General features: G+C 33.5%; 1 protein-coding gene and 2 pseudogenes across 2 annotated transcripts; 2 read left to right on the top strand and 1 right to left on the bottom strand.

The window, feature by feature from the left end:
- Positions 1-238: 238 nt before the first annotated feature.
- On the top strand, positions 239-936 carry LOC128174569 (uncharacterized; annotated as a pseudogene).
- A 2129-nt stretch (positions 937-3065) lies between these two features.
- LOC128173691 (uncharacterized) lies at positions 3066-11391 on the top strand. Of its 2 annotated transcripts, none has more exons than XR_008242542.1 (3): positions 3066-3890; positions 10841-10932; positions 11209-11391. XR_008242542.1 is itself a non-coding variant. In XM_052839365.1 (3 exons), the coding sequence occupies exons 1-3, from the start codon at positions 9421-9423 to the stop codon at positions 11222-11224; spliced, it is 972 nt and encodes a 323-aa protein (XP_052695325.1). In that variant the 5' UTR covers positions 9418-9420; the 3' UTR covers positions 11225-11391. The 2 variants fall into 2 exon arrangements, 1 of the variants encoding a protein (XP_052695325.1); XM_052839365.1 differs by lacking the exon at positions 3066-3890 and adding an exon at positions 9418-10284.
- Positions 11392-11485: 94 nt separating this feature from the next.
- On the bottom strand, positions 11486-12728 carry LOC128173706 (uncharacterized; annotated as a pseudogene).
- Between the last annotated feature and the right edge of the window lie 6878 nt (positions 12729-19606).

Here is a 19606-nt window from a genome sequence, read left to right as displayed (position 1 = left end):
AAGATGGCTTAAAGGTGGCTTAAAGAAGTTTGGACATTAAGGACCTATAAGCACTTGCTTAAAGGTGACTTAAAGGCGGCTTAAAGGTTGTATAGCCTTTAAGCTCCTTTAAGTCACCTTTAAGCCACCTTTAAGGACTTGCTTAAAGATGGTTTTTCGCCATCTTAGTAATATATTAAGAACAATTTCAATTTTCGCCATTTAGTAATATATTAAGAACAATTTCAAAACCATTACCATGGAATTCTTTATAGTACTTTGATATTTGAAAAATAGCTATCAATGAGTAGAGAAAAAATCCACGGAGAAGTTTAACACTAATATCATCATATTTTTTGCAACACAGTTTTTATAGAGATAAATTATTATATACCAGTAACACCTGCATTATAATTTCAGACCTTCTTGGCAGACCATGGAAAGAGTAGTCACTACATGTTCCAGTTTAAAAAGTGCAATAACTGTGCCTATTGCACAGTTATTAACCCCCAAGGCTTCCTGTTGCTGAATTCCAGAGTTTGCATTTTCTGCCGGACCCTGTTCCTGAAGGAGATGGCCATTATCAAGCCTTTGACGAGGTTGGCATAATTTTGCATTCAAAGGATTCCGAAACATATCAAGATCTGATAAAATGACAAAGAACATTAAAATCGTTCATGTTAATAAGGCATTGAATTAATTTCATGTACTTTGTTTATGGGTTATAATATATGATTCTAAAACTATCAAATTTATTAGGTGTATGGACAAGTAACAGGCGATACATACAGGCCGAGTGCTCAAGTACAGGATGATCCTGCCACTGCCAACCACAGTCGTAACCGAGATACATTTAAGACCCAAAAGGTTCGTGATGTTATAAATTTATTGTATGTGGAGAGTGCTCAAAACCAAGATGTGTCTACAGTGATAAAAAGCTTACCCGTGAACAAGTAAGTTATTAGTATTGTATGTTATTGGTGGCTTCACTGTCTCGTTTAGCAAGCTTAAGAGGCCTTCAGTACCTGCAGTTTTTAACTGTAGTACGCTAAATTTAAGTTGATATTAAAGATTATTAAAACATGTCTTTCAAGACACATTTCACAACAACCATTATTTATTTACATTTTGGTAACACATGCAGTGGAGTTACATGTAATATTGCACTGCAGGTTTTTAAAAAGGTATTTACCTAGTTTAACATTGTGAGTATGTTCTTACCGATACATGACTACCCCCTATCACGTTTCAGATTGTTGACAAAATCGAAAACTGCTGTTCATGCGGTTTCATGCTGAACAATGTTTAAGGAGATAATGCTAATCACCCCAAACTTCGATTTCACATTAATAAACAATTGTTCTGCAACTTGAATAATATTAAAAGCTTGCCGCTTGAATAAACATAAACTTTTAATTACTTTTCCGATCTAAACTCCTCTCTCGATTTGCAAGAGTCTCGAACTGGTCTGGTTAAAATCTCGTGAATGACGATATTAAGGCGTTCTCGTGGTTTTTAGTTTTATATAAATATATAGTGTAATAATTTACTTGTTCACGGGTAAGCTTTTTATCACTGCATCACCTTAAACCTCCTTAAACCACTACTTACCTCCAGTTTTTGTTCACTGCGGAAGTGTTGACAGTCTTTTAGATGATACAGACCCTTACATTTCTGGCTTATTTGAGCAATATTATATTGTTAGACCCATATGCCAGATTTGTAAAAATAATGGCAAAGATGCAAGAACATGGGGGAAAAATTTCTGCCCAAGAGGTGCAGAAGATAAACTGTTGAATGTTGTTCATGATGAAGTGAAATTGTAACAAATAGAACAGTGTGCATTCTTTGCTAACAATTGGTTTCATTATTTTGTCCGAAGGTAAAAGCTGTTCATATTGTATACATGTGCCCAAAATACATAATTTGCACCATTATTGTTATATAATTCCAGTTCTGACTAATAGGGTGTGAAAGTATAATCTGAGACATAGTCATAATCTAAGACATTGCACAGTGGTTTTAGTACAGTGAAATAATGATTTTTACATGTATTTCTAAGAAAATAATGATATTTTAAAATAAAATGTAATCGCTCGCCTCTATTTTTTTTATGTCGCTCCTAAATTTTCAAATTTCAGTATTTTAATTTTAAAATTATTAAATCGCTCGCTCGCCCCAATATTTTTTTGACTAAAATCCGAAGACCAAGAAATCAAATTGGTGTGGCCTTATTTATTAATGTCTTAATGTGTTATTGAATGTTACGATTACAAAATTATGATAAATTTTTGCTACAAGGTGAAAGTTTTGAATTTTGCATGTTGAATCTGATTATTTAAAAAGTGCATGCCATTATGTTTATTCTGCCAGTCATTGGAAAATTAACCCCCCCCCCCCCCCAACCAGCAAGGTTACAAATTAATCATTTCTTATTTATGATATATGACAAATGATCGGATTGTTAATTCTCTGTGTCTTACGAGCTGTGTTTCAGGCACTAAACACAGTCAATTAAACACATGAACAGAATTCACAAAATATATATTTGCTTGTGTTCTGTGTACACATGTCCATTTATCATGACTGCCCGCTTGACTACACAGGTACATTTTGAAGATAGCGTGCGAGTTTCTAGCTCATTTGTTAATTGATTTCTTTTGATTAAAACATTTAAAAATACATTGCAAATGTCGGGTTTTAATTTTACAAAATAACACCAACTGCAAAATACATTATAAATTTTAAACATAATCAGTGATATATTAAGCAGTAATTAACAGTATCATTAATTTCAGCAAGAAATAAAAGGAAGGATTGAAATCAAGGAAGGTTGTAACATGTTGTAATATGCGTAGCTGTACAGTTTTCTTAAAATATGATTTACTTTTAAATGCTTTAGAAATAAGATATAAAATGCCCTACTCTACACAATGTTTTTGTATACTGAGAGGGAGAGAGATAGAGATTACAGGTATATCACTTCCTGACTATATTGTACTGGTGTCATTTGTAGTTGTAGAAAAGTTCACTATAAAATCTATGTTGAAACTGGCGGTTGTGATGCCGTAAGGGGATTATAAGGTTTTGTCAAACATGAAAATCATGTAAATGAGATGTTGAGGTTTTATAACTGAAAGACCCTGCACTGGAATGTAAAACTATTAATATCATTTGAATAAACCCTCATTTTGCTACGTGTGTTGTTACTAATGCATGACTTGTCGTTAGATACAGATAAAAAACACATTTGTGAAGAATTTAAACAAGAAATTTAGAAAAAATAAAGAAGTTTTCTTGTCGTTAAATATATATTTGTGTATCTGTCATTATTTACGGTAGATCTTATATGAGAGCAAGTAGGGTTTCTTTTTAGTGCAAACGGTCTCATGGGAAAGATATAGTAAAAAAATAAACCACCAACCCTTCAGAATTAACCGCCATTTTTAACCAAAAATAAACTTCGGCTATGACTAACTTTATGGATGATCAACAAAATGCTGATTGTAAAATTGCCCATATCGAGGTTCTCTAAGGCTTTTAAAACGTGCATGTAATAATGATCATGTAATGTAAGCTTTACATAGCTGAAATTTTCACTTCAAACTTACAACGTGTTCTTCTCGTCTCGCATGTTTTTCAAAAGTGAAAGTAGATGAAATTCATCCGCTGATAAAATCAAAGCCTGCTGTGCGTACACACATGTTATTTTCGTTTAAAATGCATATTATAAATTTAACATTCTTATTTAAACCATGTACAGTCTGTTTTAAGAATTAATTTTGCTGTACGAAAAAATACGAAAATAACTTTTTCTAGAGAAAAGACTTCCGGTTAAAGAAAAAGTGGTTGATCTTTCATCACATGGATGTAAACTTTGCACATTTCGAGACTTAGAGCGACTGCAAAAGGTATTTGCTTTTTTTCATTGTTGCATATTTTGAAAATGGAACTTTTAGTACGTTTTTTTCAGAAATCAGAAATAAATTAATACCAAGAATCGTACACATTTCATCTGATCCCCACATGCTCTCTCTTGGCTAAGGACCGTGTTTTGGGCCACAACATTTGGCTCATTAAAGCTAGTAAAGTTTATTTTTTTTAACAGTTAGCTATATGTATGGGTATGAAATGTGTGCACATACAACTGTCATGTAAAATGAAATTTATTTAATTATCAAAATTACAAAAGTAAATATATGGAATACCGGAAGGGAAAAGTGTAGTCTACTGTACACTTGTTACATGTATAAGCATGGGTAGCAAATAGAAAACCTCGCGTGTGTTTGGTAAAGGAAAAGGTGTACACCAAAAGCGTAGAAAAGAGAAACACCATGGAAGACCACATTGCATCTTAAAAAGAAGCCGACCAAGTGGCAAACATATTAAAATCAAAATCAAGAAGCTGTGGAAAAAACATTCTATTGGTACTGGTAGAAAAGTGTCATATATTTCTACTATATTAAATGACAATCACTCTATTAGACTTTCCATTAAGAAAGTGAAACAGGTGTGTCCAGAAGGATACAGAATAATTAATCTTACTACTTTACAAAGCCATGTAAATGAAATGACTTTGCATGCATGCCAATGTGTTGATGCCATTGCCCTTGCATCCACTGGAAAACCACCGATAACTGCATTGACAGAGACAAGAAACCTTGGTTTAGCCAGTGTATTTGCTGTTCAGTGCAATGGGTGTAAAAAACATTTTAAATTTGAAACAAGTCCTCGCATTCCAGGATCACGGAGGTATATACACTGGCTTTGATTATATTCAAAAAAGATTTATTTTACAATTTTATTTATAAATTTGTAATTATCTCTCATTATTATGATTATTTATTTTTGGATTGTGTAAAAATGAAAATCAAAACATGAGTTTAGGCCCTGAGAAACAATAGATGCTCAATGACATGCATTCATTAGCTACCAGTATTTATAAAGGGTCTTTTATAAGAAAATGTTTAATTAAACAAGGTCCAAAATCAATTGGTCTCATATCACGCAGAATAAGTTCTTTACCATGTTTCACATCAACATAAATGCTCATTAAAATATTCATGCTCAATGAGAATGGCAATAAGCTACCACTCATAGGATGCTGTCTCTGTGAATTTGTAAAAGGAATGATTATCTACTCTTTAGCAGAACAAAATGTTTTGAAACATGATCAATGTGTCATATATATATATATATATATATATATATATATATATATATATATATATAGCACATTAATTTTATTTTTGTTTTTTGAGTTTCGGACGGCCAATTTAGAAATGCATTTGACTCTAAAACTTTGAACATGTTCAATTTTATTCTTTACTATTATAATCTACATTTGAAAATGATCAACTGTTCTAAGTAATCGTGATTTTAAAATATACAAGTTTCTAAGTGTGTAAAAAAAAATTCATTTTCATTAAAACAATCCAATATCAGATTTCTATTAGGCAACTCATAATTGTTAGGGGTTGTCTTTATCAACAATAACTTTTAATGATTTAATTGCATTAGGTAAAATAAGTATTTCTTTTAACATCATGCACCTGCTATCTCTGCTGTCCGATTTTGTTGAAATTGTAAACTTTTCACAAAACATGATAGTGTAAGCTCAGAATATTGAAAAAGTGAAAGAAAGAGGTACAAATCACAAAGTATATATGACTGAATTTTCAATGAGGTTTTTTTCATTAGATTTTGATTACAGTAGTATTTCAAATAAACTGAATTTCAATCACTATTTGAAAACATAGTCAGGTTTAGTGAATTATATGATAATGTATTTGATCATGTTGAAATTTGAATTAATATTGTTTGTTAAATTTACTTTCTAGGAAGTTATGAATATCTTATGAATAATCTAAAAAAAGAAGATATACACCCATCCTTTATTGTATTAATGTCCCATACATGTACCAATAATGATAATAGATATTGCTTACGCTCAATAAAAATGATATATAATTTAGGTCTGCTGTAACACAGCACAGTTTTTGCTATATCACCTCTCCATGTTGTTATTTATTGTTTTACATTGGTACTGTAGAAAAGGGGATAAGATTTGTTCAAATGGAGGACAATATTTCTTTCAAAGAGATATATAGATGATTTTGAATTGCTAGAGGTTGCCTTAAAATGTTCTTGATAGTGTATGTCAAAAGACATGTACTTTATAAACATGAATCTATTCCTATTAAAAGGGGTGATTTAGAAAAGCTAAACAATAATTTACAAATAGCATTTCTAAAAGTCTATGTGCATTTGCAATAAAATGTTATGTGATATTAATTCCCTCTGATTTTATATAAGATCAACTGTTGTTGTCAAAGGTCATTTAGTCATAAACTTCAAAAATATTTCCATATATGATATTGTTACAAATGCTTATAAACTAATATTTTAATTTTTTAGAGATAAATTATCACAGTATTAAGGAGCATGTTTATGATTAGAGTTTTTGAAAACCAAGTGTTGATTATAAAAAAAAAATAATATTGTTTGGTTCATAAACATTAAACCAAGGAGTAGACACAGCACTAAGGATTCTCTATTTAATTAAGTCTACCAAACGAAGTTTGGAGACTTATAGTTTTTGTACGGTTCTTCCTCTTATTCTTCTTCTTCTTTGCTGCTCTGAATTTATCTGTTGCATTTCTCAGAGATGTCTGAACAGAATTATACAAAACTCTAGGATACGTTAGGTCTGCATACAGTCGGTTCAAGCATATCTTTTACAACATACACGATAGCATAGCATAGCATTGAAATCCCATAGCATAGCATTGAAATCTCATAGCATAGCATTGGAATCTCATACCAAAGCATACAATCTCATAGAATCGCATTCGTCATATCATACCATAGCATAGCATACAATTAACATTCCTTTAACTCGGTTTTAATTGTTTTAATTTGAAAAAATAAATGTTTACATAATAGATTTGTGGTAAACTTTGGCTTCTTATTATTTTACTTTGAAATGTGTGGAACTCTTCTGTGTATGGAGGCGTTTTTATTTAAATCTCATAGCATACAATAGCATAGCATACCATATCACTAACCCCTTTATTTCAATTTCTCATAGCATAGCATACAAATCTCATAGCATATCATTAAAATCGCATACCATAGCATAGCATAAAATTGTAAAAGATATGCATGAAATGACTGTATCTAGTTGTGCACCCTGGTTTGATTTTTCTCATTTTGGGTTGGCCAACCACTTTTATGGGGGGTCAAAAGGGTGTGGGGTGTAACACTGAACCTTATGGGGAAAATCGTAGACTCTATTGTAAATGGTAATAACTTGAAAATGGACAAAGATGATTATATACGGTTTTCATAATCATATATTGACTGTTACAGGCAATATATAGGGTTTATTAGATCTGACCCCTGGGGTCATCCCAACCCCCAGGATATTGGAAATGACCATATATCTCAGAAACTGTTAGTATCCTGATCCCTAAACCATATATATATTCTTGTTCCATGTGTTAGGGGCATCAAATGGTATATAGGTCATGGGCCCTGGGGGTGGTCCTGACCCCCCTCAAACAGGAAGTGCCCGAATATCTTGAAAACGGTTAAGATCCAAACCCCTTAACCATAATTATTCTTGTTCCATGGGTCTTGTTGGTTCACCTAATGTATAGTAAAGGACCCCTGGGGAACATCATGTAACTTCGGAAATAAAAGTAATCAAGTTCTATATCTTTTTGTCTGTAAAGTTTGACCCATGTGGGTCATCCTTACTCCCAATGATGGCCTCGTTCCTTTGGAAGACTCTATAATCGCCCCGATTATATTTACATCTTGTTACATCTTGTGTTAAAAATGTGATCCCGAATTAATACTTTGGCCGCAAGAGGGCTTTAAAGTTTAACAAAAAAATAAATAGGGAAAATGTTTTAAAGATACAAAACACTGTTGTTTAGTAAGCGATGTGGCCCGTAGGCCATTTGTTTTATTTAATTATTCTCTTCTTGTGCCTTGCAAACTCCTATAAATTATGATTTTAGATTTGACATAAATGTACGTGCAGTGTGGGGAAGCATGACAACGGGAAATGGGCCATCCCACCTAAATGAAATTCTTGGTACTATGAACTCCCCAGGCCTGTCTTCTACATCGTTTACAGCTATAGAGAAGGAGGTTGGAGAATGGTGGCTTTCTGCTCTTGAGAGTAACATATTGGAAGCAGGGGCAGAAGAGAGAGCTTTGGCAGTAGAAAGGGGTGATTACCATCATGAGGTTCCTGCAATAACTGTTATTACAGATGGTGGATGGTCAAAACGCACACACAAACACAGCTATAATGCTCTTGGAGGTGTAGCCATTGTCATTGGTAAAGAGACAGGAAAACTGCTGCATATAGGGGTTCTAAATAAATACTGTTATGTGTGCCAAACAGCCAAGAATAAGATGGTGGAACCACAAGAACACGATTGTTTCAAGAACTGGGATTCAGATAGTCAATCCATGGAAAGTGACATTATTGTGGAAGGGTTTAAAGAAGCAGAGACTAAACATGGTTTACGGTACATGCGTATAGTTGGTGATGGGGACTCGTCTGTATATGCCAAAATTAGAGAGGAAGTACCCGAGTGGGGCAGGGATGTTCAGAAAGAAGAGTGTGCAAATCATGTTTGTAAGTGTTACAGATCCAACCTTGAGAAGCTCGTAATGAATAACCCCCTTTACAAAGGAAGGCATAATCTTACAAAAAAAGTTAGAGTACAGCTAGTTTCTGCAGTAAGATGTGCAGTACGTGTCAGAGCAAAACAGAGGGAGAACAAAGAACTTACCACATCAGCTGCAGTTGCTCACCTTAAACATGATATTCTGAATTCTGTACATCATGTTTTTGGTAACCATTCAAATTGTTCAGACTTTTGTAAGGTGTCAACTTCAACCTCAACTGCTGATAATTTACAAATTCAAATCGAACAAAATGAAGGTATTGCTGATGATGGCGCAAACTTTGAGAATATCTTTGAAGAGCAGATTACATTCTGGGAAGAAGGTGCAAGTGCAGAAGAGTTAGAGAATTCTCGTTATTGTAGCTTTGACTTTCATGATGTAGAAAAATTTATCATTCAGGATGTTTCCATTCTTTTAATGAAAATAGCAGAGAAGGCTGAACGTCTGATTGGCAACACCACAACAAACATTGCAGAGTCTTGGATGCACATAAGGTGCAAGTTTGATGGTGGAAAGATTCACAATCTATGCAACAGAGGGTCGTGGCATGCTCGGTGTTATGGTGGTGCTTTGCGTATGAACTATGGACCACAGTGGTCTCCAAATGTTTGGAAAGAATCCACAGCTACACATGCAGGATCTTTTTTTACTAAAGTTTTCCCAAGACAGGAAGTGAAGCTGGCCCAAAGCAAGAAACATCAAATGAAGCCGCAAACAAAGAAAAACAGATTTATGAAGAAATTAAGGAATCTAAAGCAAAGTACAACCACAAAAGCTAAAAGAGCATATGGAGAGGATGCCACTGAGGTTACTGAAGATATATCGGCATCAGACTTAGAAGCAAAAAAGCAAGAATTCCTTAACAAACATGTATGCGTCTCTTCAACCCAGATAGCAAAGATCCAGAGTTCCACTTCCAAACAATCTTCATCAGGTCTGTGGCATTCTGAGAGAAGAATACGATTAACTGCCTCTAATTTTGGAAAAGTTTATCGGCGTAGACCATCTATCCCAGTTAAAAACTTGGTGAAATCTCTTCTGTATTCTAATTTTAAAGGAAATAGACATACTAGAAATGGACTTCTACAGGAAAGATCTACTATAGAGGAATACAAACTCAGAAAAGCTGAAGAGAATGAGAATGTGATAGTGAAGGACTCAGGATTGGTAATTGATCATAACAACAACTTCCTAGCAGCAAGTCCTGATGGTTTTGTGTATACCTCTGATGGAAAGAAGGGCCTTATAGAGATAAAGAACCTCGTTCATAATAAGCCTTTAAATCTTTTTGAAGCTGCAGACAAAATAAGGTCATTTTGTTTGCAGTATAGAAATGGAAAATTATCCTTAAAGGAGAATCACGATTATTACTATCAATGTCAAGGGCTTATGAACATTTGTGGAACAGAGTGGATAGACTTTGTGGTTCGCACTCTGAATCCCTACCATCTTTTCATTGAGAGAATATACAGGAATGAGGATCTTTGGAACATAATGCTGCCAAAGCTCAAAGATTTTTATCACACATCATTGTTACCTGAATTAGCTTCTCCTCGGGAAGGGAAAAGTCCAGGCATAAGGGAACCTGGGGTTTGGGTATGTATGCGGTTTATCCCTTTGTGCACACATTTCTAACCCAAGAGTGTGTTTGCGGTTTATCCCTTTGTGCACACATTTCTTACCCAAGAGTGTGTATGCGGTTTATCCCTTTGTGCACACATTTCTAACCCAAGAGTGTGTATGCGGTTTATCCCTTTATGCACACATTTCTAACCCAAGAGTGTGTATGCGGTTTATCCCTTTATGCACACATTTCTAACCCAAGAGTGATAATAGGAATTATTATAATGAAGAACAACATTAACTATCACCAAATTATAAGTGTGACAATGAAATTAGAGCATTGCGTTAATTTTGTGCTGTGTTTTTTTTTTCAGTGCAAATCTAAGTACATATATAAAATGCCTTTCTAATACTGTCATTTACTTGTAATTGGTGTTCTTTTCAAGGTTTTTTTTTTCTCTAGTCTTTTATAATTACATTATGAAACATAACCATGCATGTTGTAACTTTAATGAAGTTTCATATCTATCGTAATTCATTGTTTTTGACATCATTCTTTTACAATATATATTATATATATATATTTCAGTATTCACCCCCCAATACAAGGGTGGCTGTTAGAAAAACACGAGGTGGTAGGATGCTGACGGATCCTTTATCAAGGAAAAGCAGAAATAAAAGGTACTGTTTAAGAAATAGCTAATAATTTGTAAGGATTCTCCTTTTTATTGTAAACTATATACATTTGTACCAGAAAGTTTATAATGGTAATAGATCTTTTGGGCTTCCATACTTTTTCTTCAAAAAGTAGTTCCACTTTCACAATTTCATTTCATATACCAATGACACTCACTTCATATTTTCATAGTTTTTCTCCTATATTTAATTTGTATGTTGTTATATCACTCAATAGACTATAGTTTCAGAGTTTTTAAACCATTTTTTCTTTATTTGAAGAAAAAAGAAAGACTAAGAATGGAAGAGGATTTTTTTCAAGACTTTAATTATTAAAGGTCAGTAGTTTCTTAAAGAAAGTTTGTATGATACTGGTATCATAAAATCTGAATTCTGCAACTCATTACAAAGATTTTGATGTGCAGATGATGTATGACTCTTAAAATAGTCAACCAATTTAAGATATTACTTATTCTTCCAAATTTGACTTTGACGAAACCTTAAGTCAGTTATTATTTTGATCTGTTCACAATCATCGCGAGCTCAGGGTAGTATTGTTGGATTCTGTACATTTCACACGGATACACACGGGCTTTCACTAAATGGTGTACCACAAATCAAACAACTAGAGCGTTGTAAACTTGACCCTTTTAGCCGAGGTACCGCTATCTCCTTTAGACAACTTATCTTCTATAAAGTTTAAGATGATTTTAATTTGCTCGCAATCCACGGTCACTCTGGCCAGGAGGGCTTTTAAGACCTCGACTTCTTCTAAGACATTTTTTTGCCCTGTTCCTTCATCCTTTTCTCCAATTTCCACATCTTGTCCGGATTTGTTCGCCTGTTAATGAATCAGAATTAATCTTAGTTACAGAGTGTCAGATTCCACATTCAATTTATTTATATCCCACATTTGGTGACTATTGGTTTGCCAGTTTTAAGAACCCATGTCTTTTATAACATAGAAATTAGCAAAAGTAATTCAATTACATTTTTTCAGAACCCTTTTGTAAATGAATTAACATCGATGGTAATCAGTAAGATGATGATTCAATATTACCCTGTAATTAATGTTTCAACATTTATCACCTCAAAGTAGTCATTAGGACTCTTCCGCCTTACTAAATCGACCCTTATCATTATCTGAGTTACTAATACATGTAACTGGCGCAAAAGCACTGCAGTTTGAATCGAGTGCCGGCGAGTAACTGACAACTGGTGCAAAGGTGTCGCAGTTACCCTGGCTCTCTGGTGTAGGACTTAGGGGTCTAAAGAGATCCAGAGAGGGTGAAAGACACTAACTTTTTATTAGGTTCAAACTAAATTATCGAAATTATTTAAACCAATCAGTTAGCTGATAGTTTAGAAATTAAACAATATGAAAATGTAATGACTAAAGATTTTTTTTTTTTAAAAGTTATTAAATATACATATAACACATTCTGGTACATTACATTTCACAAGAATCCAATCTTTTCCTTTTTAATGACTCATTTTTTTGCCAATTGTACTTAAAGTCGAATGGTAGTTTGGGTGGAATATAACATCAATAAGAGAGTGAAAGAAAATGTGAAAAAAATACATAAAGCACTTACGTTTTTTTCTTTCATATTTTTAATTTTTTATCATTATTATTATTATCATGTTATTAATTTTGAAAACAGATGTCATCAAACTTCGTTATCTATTAGGACTAAAAGAATATTAAATCAAGCCAAAGAACGATAACGCTTACAAAATCTGTTAACTCACCTTTTTGGCAAGCCTTCCATTTCCAACTCCTCCCCCATCTTCAACCACATTTCTTCAAACTTCTTCGAACGAGTTTGCTGAGTTTGTGGCGTCACTGTCAGTATAAAAAATACAGAAATAGAGAAAATGAACAAAGGAATTACATCTAACCATGTTTTTTATTACTTTCGTACAAAATGTTAGGCATTTAAATAATAATGCATAAACTAGTCTTTATATTTTTAATAATGAAATTAACGAATCTATGCCTACTCAGTTTATAACTTGTGAAATACCCTTTACTTTGTTATGTTTCGGTCACTAATCACAACCCATTTAGGAGTTTTAAAATTGTGAAAAAAATCCTATTCTTAAACTCTTAAGCTTAACAATTAATGTACTTGTAAAAATGAAACAAGTTAAGAAAAAAATTAAGTAATTATTTTAAAAATAAGGAATATTTTTACTTACAGAAAGTCAAGGAATTTTTCTGCCATGATCAGATTTTTTGTCAATGATACTTTTTGTTTGCAAACACCCCATTTATATATACTTTCGGGTGGACGTTGTGGGTGATGATTGGGTGTTTGGAGTTTCGTAACACTAATTGATGGACTGAGTAATTACCGAGAAGTGTCCACATTGATCAGATTCATCATCTGCTCCCCTTTTAGTCACGTTTGAAAATACCGCCCGGTTGTCCAATACCTGCGCAATGGACCCGACCTGAACTATTTCCTGGTATATATAGGGCAGGGTGTATGCACTTGTGGTGTGACGCGTTCCCAATCATTAAACACCGCTTTTATACCCCTGACCCCAATAATTAACTCGGATAATGATGTCAGCCTTACTGAATAATATTACACACAAACACTAGATATATGTATTATAAATGTATTTATGAAACAAAATCAGTCATTGTATTTCTGCTGTATATTATATATTCCTTCCTACACGAATTACTAACAAGTAGTTTGTTAAGAAAATTAAATATGTAAGATGATTCAACTTGTTTTCAGTTAATGAGGCTAACAATACCATAAACCTAAAAGAAAATTTAATTACACTGCAGCTCATTTTAATACAAGATTTGAGTTGATATTTTAAAAAAAAGTTTCTTTTTTACTTATAGAACGTCAAGGAAATCATCTGCCATTGTTACTGATTTTTGGTAAATAACAATTCAGTTCGTAACTACCCTTTGATATGTACAGTATACGTATGCCATTGAACAATATATATATATATATATATATATATATATATATATATATATATATATATATATATATATATATATATATATATATACACACACTCGAAGGTTTGGGGGGGGTGCTTAGAAATAACCAAAAACAAAACAGAAAAATTTTATTGGGGATAAGATCAGACACATTTGGGTTTGAAATCTGAAACTTGATTAGGTCGCAATGGACGATGTTATAATATCGACTTGACGTATACATGGGGATTATCCTCAGCCAGCGCCAGGGAAGATAAACAATCAAAATGATATCATGAATTTTTAACATTTAGAAAATGAGACAGTATAAAGATAATTAATATAAGGTGAAAAGGTCGGTTTGCTGATGGAAACACCCGCTAAAAGAGGTCGTGGTTAAGAGTTGCAGGGAGAAAGCCAAGTGTAGACATGTTGAGAATGCGCGTGAAAAAGATACTACTTTAATGAATTTAAAACATTTAGCAGAAAAGATTGATGTGATACAAAACATGGTATGAATTAATAAAAAGTGAAAAAGTCGGGTTGCTAATGGAAACACCCACTAAAAAAGGTCACGTGCTAAGAGGTCCATGGAGAAATGTGGGTGACATGTGCATGTGGACAATGCGAGTAAAAATATGCTAGTTTTTATGGTTATTCTGAAGCTTGGACTGATCTCCGGCTTACCGTGTCAGTATTGCTGGCAGCGAGATCGACAGAGAGAACTTGCTAGTTGTGACAAGGGACCATCGACATGTGTACAGATGATGGGACTCACGTTCTCGTCCAACATTCGCAAAATCTGCGTGTATTCATGTAAAGTCCGAATTCTTGACTTAACTTAAAATAAATCATGGTGAGAAGCCGTCGAGGAATGGAATGTACATGCAAGTCATTTATTTTACTCAAGTCCGTAATCTTTGGTAAACAAATACGGGAAAGAATAATTTTTTCTTGTAAGTTTAACAACATTAAATTTAACTATCCTTTGTTATTTACACTTTCATCCTCATTAGTAATCGTTACTGTTGCTTATTAACAAGGGGGAGGGGGGGAAGAGCGATGATAATGAGATCGTTTGAAATGCGTAGAATGTGCACAACCAAATGTAAAAATATGTGTTTTGATATGGTCCCTAGCAAAATTATTTCTCGCGTGGAACATTTTACATGTAATTACTCACTCCACCTAAGTGTAAAATGAGTACATGGCTATAGACAGTGAAAAATATTGTCAGAATGTGAGTGTCTGAGCGCCTTAACGGCTGCCGCACTGAGAAGGCTCTGGAATGCTTTAAGATCTGCTGGGATAATAATTGTAAAAGCGCTTTGAGAAATGCATCAGCAATTTAAAAGCGCTATATAAAATCTTGCAATTATTAATTAATATCAAGGTCACAAACAAGGTCAAATCGTCTGGGGTCACCATCATGATAGAAAGGACAGTCTGTCACTCAAGTTCAAGGAAATGAAATTTTCTATATAAAGTGAAAAAATTGTTAGATAATCTTTAGATTTTGAGCTTATGTTAGTGGAAAAAGGTAAGTATTTTTAAGGAGTTAATTGCGTAAGATTTGTCATTCTACGGTATGTCTATATTTCTATCAGTTGGTTTAAAAAAAATAAAACTGCTAAAAGATTTATTGTATTGCCAAACTGAGAGAATTCAATATATTAAACAGGTGATTTTGTCAACCAAAGTTTTCCATAAATATAATACATACGCATTTCCAAGAGAATCACTTTATTAATTTTGCCCAACTTTGAGCTTTGTTGCTCTAAGTAATTTACCCAATACAAGTAACTAAATCCAAAATCTTCCAATAAGTCGAAGTTCATTTGCAATGAAATAGAACAACAGATTGCGTTAAAGGTCGTTTATTCAATGAACCCAATTTATATTGTTTAAATTGAAAACAATACATTAAAGAAGAAAACATAATTGAATAAATGACAAATTAATTTGCAAAGGTGGGGTTAAAAACCGCCAACTCACAGTAATTCAAATACTAAATGAAAGTTTTGATAAATGACAAATTACTTTGCAAAGGTGGGGTTAAAAACCGCCAAGTCACAATAATTCAAAACTCAATGAAAGTTAAAACATAATTTGACTATGATATAATGTGTGTGCATATGTAAAAAGGTGTAGGTGGGTGGGTAAAACAAAGTTCATGGAAAAATTTACATCCAGCAGCATAATCAGAGAAAAAAGGAATGAGAGAATTTACATGTGCCAGGTTCTGATAAGACAAAAATTTATTACAAAAGATGATTGGATGCTGGACATGTTAATTGATTTAAGATGTTTTACAATCTTGAAACCTACCCCCCAGTGACCCTGCTGTGCACAAATACAAACTACCATCATTGTCAACCTCCGCTTCGCGTCGGTTACTGCTTTTATATAGAAATGACGTGATTATAACGGCCGACCGTACGCGCATGTAACAATTCGTACTATCGGTCCGTTGCCAAGCGTGTTGCTAACGCTGAAGATAAGAGAAGGGATTGTCAACTCCGTCTAAACCAATCAGATTTCAGTATCTAACATGGAAGTATAATAATAAAACTTGTATAGTGCGAATATGGATATAGAAATATCCCAGGTATAGCGGTGGTATTTAGTTTAATTTATGTTGATTCCTTGGTAAAATTTCTAACAAATGTGGTGGTTATAATGAATGTGGATATTACAAATTTACATATATAGCAAACTATATTTTGAAACAATGTTTTATATTGAAAAATTGTTCAATCCCTGAATTCCGTGAGTTAGAAATCATTTTGTTCTCACAAGGAGTGGTATTTCTTGTCAGGAAGGTCAGTTGAAAGAAGCATATTTTTCCACGAAGTTTACAATAGGGCGGAGTTTTACAGACACATTGTATTAAACCCCACGTTTATAGGATTTTTTTCTATTACTGTAAAAAAGAATATTCGGACTTTAACGAGACTGTCTCGCTATAAGGTAATTGTTCCCAACCTGTTTAAGCCGTTAAGTACAGGAAAAAGTTGTTATCAAATCACTTATGACATTACAAGTATTGGCACTAGAACAAAAATGATACTCCATAGCCATTTACTAAGACGTTGCTTTAATGCCAATGTAAACATGTTTTTATATTACCTGAATATATTTTATATAGCAACAAGAGTAAAATGGTCCAAACAGGAAGAAAAAGAAGTCAAGGAATATTTTTCTGACTGTTACAAATCCGAAACACTTCCTGGTATGAAAAGGTGCCTACGACTTATTGAAAGCAACGAAAAGTTCGGAGAAGTATTATGGAAAAGAAAATGGGAGACCAATAAAAAAAAAATTTGGAATGACCTCAAAAGACTGAAGTAATAAAGATTTGAACTTTTGATAGAGTTTCATGTATGTCTTAATTTACATTTTGTTGATATTGTTAGTAATACACGAGTGTGCTCATAGAAAAGAACATCATGCATATGCATTGTTATAAATATATTGAAATTGTTGATCATGTTAAAATTTCAAAGGGGTTCTGTAATAAAATATAAAAATATTTACCATTTAATGCTTTGTTATTCAATATGGTTAATAAAAATATCATTAAGGTCTTCCGTTTCCAACGGAAGACCTTGTACTGATTCTGTTGGAAATTCTTCATTATTATTTTTCTTCTTCTTTTTCTTCTAGACGTTTCTTTAAACTGTAATATCTCGCTTGTTTGTCATTAGATTTTATTCAAATTTTCAGGGTTTATTGGAAATGACAATGGCTTACTATATCACAAAATATTTCGCAATCGCTACTTCCGGTTTTGAGTTATTCCCCTTTGAATATTTTTTTAGTGGGTCTCGTGTACCTGCAAAGGCTCCGAGTTGATCCGTAGCAAGTAGTTTTAATTTACAAATCTTCAAAGTAGACATCTTGAACGTTGTCCTCCTAGTTTTACATGTTTGATTAACCCACGTTTACTTCTTAAAAAATTACATCGAAATTTATGTTTCAAAAAATGTTAAATTTTGCTTATATCTTTGCTCAATAACTTTTTAGTTGTACATTTTTTCAAAACACATAAAGAACAAAAATTGTGCAGAATATTAAGAGCTTTCATTTGATACCATAAAAAAGGGGCTAGCCTCTAAAATGAGGGGTCTAGATTCCTTAAAAGTCTTTGCATCGTAACTCTAAAATGGTAAATTTTTCGATATCGGCGTCGCTGCAAAAAATGTTGTTTGTGACTTAATTGATCTGATAAAACTGTTTTTGTGTTCGGGTATTGCATAATATGAGGGTAAAAAGTAATACGTGTTGACCAGTACTCGCCGCAATTTGGCCAAGTTAACGAAACTCTCCCTCGCCCGCAGCCGAGAAAATCGGTCACCATGGTCGCGGCTGGGCTACCTAGCGGTCAGCGGTTATCTAATACACGAGAGTGCGTCTCTCATATATGAGTTTATTTAGCCGCAAACTCAAGAATTGTTTTAGTTTTGATTACACATAAAAGTTTATGGACTAAACGATTAGGTGTCAATTAAGAAATCGTTCAGTTAATTAATAAAAGCAATGTCATTCTCAATCAAAAGCAATATGTGACATATATCAATTGTGGGTTTCAAGTTTAAAATAAAGAAATTCTATTTGATGGAATATGGTCATTATACTGCAAACTTCTCAAATCTTCCGGGGTTCTGAGCTGTGCGTGTCTGTGCGTTGTACCTTTACGTAATCTATCCTTCGTCCACGGCCGAGGTGATCAGCCACGGCTGCACTAGCTAGCGATAAGCGGTTATCTAATACATAAGATTCGCACACCGCGACGCACACTTGATGAATATGAACGTGTTCAAGTTTATATAGCCGTAAATACAAGAACTGTTTTATTTATGTTATAAAAGTTTGTCCATCTTGTATTCATTTTATTAAAAATTTGAGTGTAAGTGAATATCAATGAACGATTTTATTCCAAATCGGAAACATCGTCAGACATAAATTAATGGTTGGTTTGTATATACAAAATTTTTTAACCCCCCCCCCCCCCCCCACACAAATATTAAATGATGATCATCCCTCGCACTTGGCCGAGGAGATCCAGAGCGAGTGGACAATGATCCGCGGTCGGCTCGTGTTATTCTACATGTACCTTATCACGCGTTCATGTTTCATATTTTGCACGGACAGAACTATATTTTATTATGTTTTCAACTATTATAGGTTTAAGGGGAAAAGATAAATTTATTTTACTTGTACAGTTGATTAAGCATTGATTTAATTATACGATAGCGTACAAGGTAGTTTAAAAATCAAATCAAATAAAATTATAATCCAAGTCCCATGTTACATGTTTGCGGTAGGTGCTAGCACGATAAAAGAATGTCCTGAATTGTCCTGAATTGAGGCATTTGATGATTATTTTAAAGAATATTCACATGAGTTTTAAACAAATTAAGATTAGATTCTATCGGCCACATATTAATCACTCTGTAGTTTTTTCTACATGGTTGTTCGTTTGCTGCGCCCCCCCCCTCCTCCCGCCCCGCTGACAAGTGCTCGCGCTGGATTTTTTTTAAGTTGGCAAAAAGATATCCAGATCTGTCGAAAATCATTTTTGGTGACTTCTCCTTATGTGTAACATTTTCTCCTCAACGTGTATCGTTTTCCCACTCGTTTGTTTATTCGGTCAGTCTGTGTTAATTCAATCGCCACGTTCGACCGAAAATCTTGTGTCGCTTCTCAGAACATATGTAATTG

The sequence above is a fragment of the Crassostrea angulata genome, chromosome 2 (genome assembly GCF_025612915.1).
Source record: "Crassostrea angulata isolate pt1a10 chromosome 2, ASM2561291v2, whole genome shotgun sequence".
Taxonomy (NCBI): Eukaryota; Metazoa; Mollusca; class Bivalvia; order Ostreida; family Ostreidae; genus Magallana; species Magallana angulata.
This window is presented reverse-complemented; position numbering and strand designations above follow the sequence as displayed.